The sequence below is a fragment of the Macadamia integrifolia genome, unplaced genomic scaffold (assembly GCF_013358625.1).
Source record: "Macadamia integrifolia cultivar HAES 741 unplaced genomic scaffold, SCU_Mint_v3 scaffold3280, whole genome shotgun sequence".
NCBI classification, from domain to species: domain Eukaryota; kingdom Viridiplantae; phylum Streptophyta; class Magnoliopsida; order Proteales; family Proteaceae; genus Macadamia; species Macadamia integrifolia.
This window is the reverse complement of record NW_024869359.1, coordinates 14,592-20,019: the sequence shown is the minus strand read 5'-3', so window position 1 is coordinate 20,019 and position 5,428 is coordinate 14,592. Positions and strand designations below refer to the sequence as shown.

Sequence of the window (5,428 nt, the reverse complement as noted above, 5' to 3'; positions counted from 1 at the left end):
GGTAACATCAATGGTCTTAAGCAAAGTGATCGTGGTATGACATGACCCCACCGATTTTCCTAACTAATTTGATGTTCATAAGTTGCAACAAGACGTATTTCTATGTTTGTGATTGTTTAAAGACTCTCTCCCACAATCAATTGTGGTTTGAATTCATTCTTTTTTATTATTATTTTTTTTTTTTGGTAAGAAGTTTGATTCAATCACCTTGCCATTTGAAACAAGTATAACTCTTACTTTTTGATATTAATTTTTGGGAGAGAGAATGCTACAAGGTTGTGTGGTTTGCGCAAAATGTGAGAGCTAATTAGAGCATATATATAAACATCCAACGAAGGTAAGATGGTCATTTCAACACCTCTATGTTTGGACATAGGAGTGCATGACTGTATAGCTTTCTTTTTTCATGAGCTTTTTTTTCTTTTTTGGGTGAATTTTCTCCAGAACTTTTACTACAGTATGAATGGTTTGATAGTTTGATCTGATCTTGTGGCTTGTTCTTTGGACCCAAAAGGTTGATCTGGGTCCCAATGATCCACGGTCCGACCACCCGGTTCAATGACCCTGACTGACACATGAGAAGGAAAACTCCCAGTTTTCATGGAGGCTAATGAAATAAATGCCATTTGGAAGGAGCGTGACGTGGCTAAAGATGGAAAACTTGCATTTTGGGTGTCATCTCAGTAGCCATATAAAATCTCTTAGAATGACACGTGTATCGATGTAAAAATAGACTGATGAGTTCCTTCCTCGGTTTATTGATCAGCGATAAGACAAGATGATATGCAAAGATTACATCCAGACCATCCAATCTATCCATCCCAGAAAAAGCCAAAATTACTCAATGTTTAAGCAAGCTCCACACAGCGTCTCTTCCCTTTCTTTAGAGAATGTAGCACAGATAAAGGTTTTTGCTTTCTTTATGTACTCTCCTTTTTGCTTGGAGTGAGAGAGAAGAGTGCTCGCTCTTTACATTTCCTGTGATTCTGATGGGCACTAAACGTACAGGGTTCCCTTCCACTCTCCACCCGTACAGAGATAGTCTTCTCCCGTACACAGATAGTCTTCTCTTATCATCCCTTGATCAATTCTGTTGTGGATGCTCAAATCTCTAGATACTTGGTAGTCTCTTAGCCACTTCCTCTTCGATTTGATCCCTAAATTTTGTTTATTCAATGGGTTCTAGCTCTGGGTTTTCTTCTTTTCTGATTTTTATCAAGTATGCTGGGAATTAATTTGTTGTTATAAAAAAGTATTTTAGTGTGATAGGTTACATTCAAGGCTCTTACTCCGTTTGCTGCTGCTGTTCTTTTGTTCTTGCTTAATGAGCTTAATAGTTTTGAGAATTTGTGATTCAAACCCGTTTGTTGTCGAGTTAATTAAGGACTTAAGGTATGGATCAAAGACCCGTTGGGAAATTACTTGAATTTATGGATCCAGAGGTTCTAAATCTGCTCATCCTCTTACATTTCCTTCATTGAATTCGCTTCTCTTGGTGGGGGATTTTGTTATCATCCCCCATATGATGAATTAGGGTTTCGAGTCTGAGTTCAAAAATTTTCCTTGTTTCTTTGAAAGAAATTAGATTTGGTGGTTGGTACCTTCCGGCCATGGATTACGGTGGAGATGTTGGGCAGATGATCCCTGAAACCCCTGGCGGCGGTGGTCGTGGTGGTGCAGACAATTGGGTCCCAGGGTTAGGTGACCAAGCAATTTGGTGTACTGAGGATGATTATGGAGCTTGGAATGGAGATGGCTTTGCTGACACTCCTTCAAACTCGAATTATGATGGAAGGCAATCTCAAACACGATCTGGGAGTGAACCTCCCAACAAGAAAACCAGAGGAGATTCCCAAGGAAGTGGTTTAAACAGAGACCGTGATCGATCCAAAGCGATTGGGAAGATGTTCTTCAAGACTAAACTTTGCTGCAAGTTTCGTGCAGGGAGTTGTCCCTATATCACTAACTGCAACTTTGCTCATGGGATTGAAGAGCTTCGTAAGCCTCCTCCAAACTGGCAGGAAATTGTGGCAGCCCAAGAGGAGGAACGAGGTGTGTCTTCAGAGCCCAGGGAAGAAAACCAGATTCCAATTATTAGTTCTGGTTTGGGTGGAGAGACCCAGAGGTCTTATAAAGGGAGGCATTGCAAGAAGTTTTACACTGAAGAGGGGTGCCCATATGGAGATAACTGCACTTTCCTCCATGATGAGCAGTCGAGAGCTCGGGAGAGTGTAGCCATTAGTTTGGGTCCAACTGTTGGTAGTGGCTATGGTACCAGTGGGAATGGTACGAACCAGAAGCCTTCGAATTGGAAGACTAGGATCTGTAACAAGTGGGAGATGACTGGGTATTGCCCGTTTGGAAGCAAGTGCCACTTTGCTCATGGCTTTGGCGGTAAGATCTTATATACTCTGTTACCTTTTTGTGGTTCACTCTTCTAAATGAATTGTTTTCTGAGAAAAGAATCCTTACATAATGTTTTTGTTACATTAGATTGCTGAGTATTGTAAATAATCTGCAGTTGTTTTGTTTTCAATTATTGTGCAAATTATCTGTCCAAGACAATAATTTTAAGTATTGGTTGGTCTTCTTAGTACTTGGAAGACCAAACATGGAACCACTTAATCATGCCATTTCAATCCTTACTTACGTCACCCCTTCTAACACTCCCCCCTCCCCCAGACAAAACAAAAAAACAAGGCCTATTGGGCTTTAATTATTTGAAGTCATCAAAAACAGATAAAATAGTGTATAAAAGCAAGCTCGCTGAAATGTTTCAAGCTCTTCAACTACAAGCTTTTCGATATTGGGGATCCCCTCTTGAAACCAAAATATTATTGTGTATTATCATGACAATTCAATCTTTGGAAACAGAGTTGCACAGGTATGGTGGAGGACTTGTGGAGATGGAAGGTAGAGACTCTTCAACCTCTCCTGACTCAAAGCAAGTTGCAGTGTCTTCAAAGACCCAGACAGATACTGTAGTTACATCTGCTACATCAGTTCCTCATACAGATGTTTATCACATGGGAGTTCCATCACAGAGATCTGCGGCTTTAATCCAGAGGCAAGGGCAGAGGCCTCTTCAGAAATGGAAGGGCCCAGACAAGATAAGTAGGATATATGGTGATTGGATTGATGATAATGAGTGGGAACCAGCTCGATAATTGGAATTAGAGTGCTTCACCTGAAAGCATTTAAGGTAAGACAATGCTTGACGAATTGCAAACTGCACAGAGAAGCTTTTGGACAAACTGATGTGGACTGAAAAGTTAAAAATCAGCAGGAATCCATGCCATGTGGAAATGGGCTACACGGCTCTATTTCTGGTTCGAGGACAGCCCTTTTGGTGACTATGCATTCTCATCTGAGGTCTGTCTTGCCTCCAATTGTTTACTTGCTTTAGGACTTCTACTTTCAGGTTCAGAAAGTTTGGAGCTGCAATCACTTCTGTAAACTGTTCCCTTTGTTAATCACGATTGAATACCACGTGGCCCTTCAGTTCAATGCAATCACTTCTGTAAACTGTTTTCATTGTTAATCACAATTGAATACATTGTTGTCAAGGCGCCGCCTAGGTGTCCAGGTGGTTTTCTTGAGGTCTAGGCGACTGTTGACTTTAAGGCATCTTGAAATAGTATCGAACCAGACTTGGCACTTGTTTATGCCAAATATTGTTTAAATAAATGATTTTATAATTAAAATCATTTACTTGAGATATTATTTATAAATAAGAAAACACCCCTATTTGAATTTAATAAAAAGAGTTTAAAAATCAATTTCAAAATGATAAAAAATCAAACCCCTAGTTCAAGAGCAAAAATTGAATTTTTTGTTGTTGGGGTGATTTTTGACTTTCAAATGCTGGTGGTTTTCCCAAATTTGAAAATTCCATAAATCTTATCATAGTAAAACATTTCTAGAAACCGAAGTCCTGTAAAATTATATTTTGTTTTGATATCTATTACTTATTTTCATTCAGACGGTTTTTAATAGCATTCACACACCTAAAAAATAAGTTTGACTGTAACACAACATTATCAATACAACTCGAATTTAAGCAATCTTGGATTTGTTTTTCATGTAAAAATAAAATCATTTGACCAATCAAACTTTTTGGTGAATAAAAACAATTCTCTAAATGCTGATTTTTGATGACTTGATGCGACTTAATTTTGATTTTTGATGACTTCTTGTGTTTTAATGTTGATTTTGTTGGTGTATGATGTCTTGTATTTCGTCGCAGTTTAATCTAGGGAGTACTGGTGCAGCACCTAGACAGACTGGATGGCGGTCCCGTTAGTCGGTTAGCGGGCCGTGGGGGTTACAAGGGGGGTAGGAGGCCCCCCTGTATAGCAGGGGGTGTAGGGGGGCACAACCCCCCGCTCGAATTTTTTATTTGAGGGCAATTGTGTACTTTTCGGATTAGGGTTTTTTTCACTATATATTTGTAGCGAGGGTTTCTTTCTCTGTAATGCAAGCAATACTGAGAGGTGTGAGGACGAATGCTGTAACCCTATTCTCCATTGATAGTGAAGCAGGATTTCATCTCACCGGGGACGTAGGCAATCTTGCCGAACCTCGTAAAATCCGTGTGCATTGTTTGTTTTGTTTTTCCATTATCTTCTGCATCGTTTTAGGGTTGCGTTTCTACAGATTTGTGATGGCTCGATGTAGCTTAATGTTGATTTTTGATGAGATAAGGTATATGTAGCATACCTTTTTTCTGTTAGCAAGTATATAGTTAACTAAGTTATGTTAGAAAATAGAAGAAATAAATGATAACACTTGGACGACTTAGTCGCCTACACGGATGCTTTATTGCCTAAGTGCTTACACACCCGTTCACCCTTGGTTCACCTTGTTGCCTTGACAACTATGATGGAATACCGTATGATCCTTTTTTTACCTAATTTCTTCTTCCATGAGTGAATTTTAATTATATATCTAAGCTGTGTCTGACCTTTTCTCTGCTTATATAGAACTTCATTGTCTTTTGGCTATGATGCACTGAATTACTGTAATTCAAATTGAAACTTATTCTGTTTATTTTATTGTTCCTTTTTTGACAAATTTTAGATGATCAAATGCTTCTGTCCATACACCACCCCCTCAAAAAGTCAAAAAATGAGAGCCTCCTTGTTGATACTTTCTCAGGTAGTGGCAGAATTTTAAATACTTGGCTGTACATCTCAACTTTCTGTCCATCCATCCCTCCCACTGCGCTACCTAATTTCCTTTCCTTTGCCTATTTTGTTGTTCTTTCTCTGGTTAAATGTCCCCTGTTTCCTTCATGATTGCAGACTGAGGAAGATCTGGATTGTTTAAAATCCCATCATCACAGGTCAAATGTCATTGAAATTTAATCCATCTATTGTTTCCTCCAGACCTGCTATGCATGATCCAGATTACCTGCTTGACACACATT

General features: G+C 39.1%; 1 protein-coding gene across 2 annotated transcripts; it reads left to right on the top strand.

The window, feature by feature from the left end:
- Positions 1 to 884: 884 nt before the first annotated feature.
- LOC122067967 (zinc finger CCCH domain-containing protein 56-like) lies at positions 885 to 3,566 on the top strand. Of its 2 annotated transcripts, XM_042631798.1 has the most exons (3): positions 885 to 2,394; positions 2,875 to 3,202; positions 3,287 to 3,566. In XM_042631798.1, exons 1-2 carry the CDS (start codon positions 1,611 to 1,613, stop codon positions 3,165 to 3,167), a joined length of 1,077 nt encoding a protein of 358 aa, XP_042487732.1. In that variant the 5' UTR covers positions 885 to 1,610; the 3' UTR covers positions 3,168 to 3,202; positions 3,287 to 3,566. The 2 variants fall into 2 exon arrangements, with proteins under 2 accessions (XP_042487732.1, XP_042487731.1); XM_042631797.1 differs by having other exon boundaries at positions 2,875 to 3,566.
- Positions 3,567 to 5,428: the final 1,862 nt, after the last annotated feature.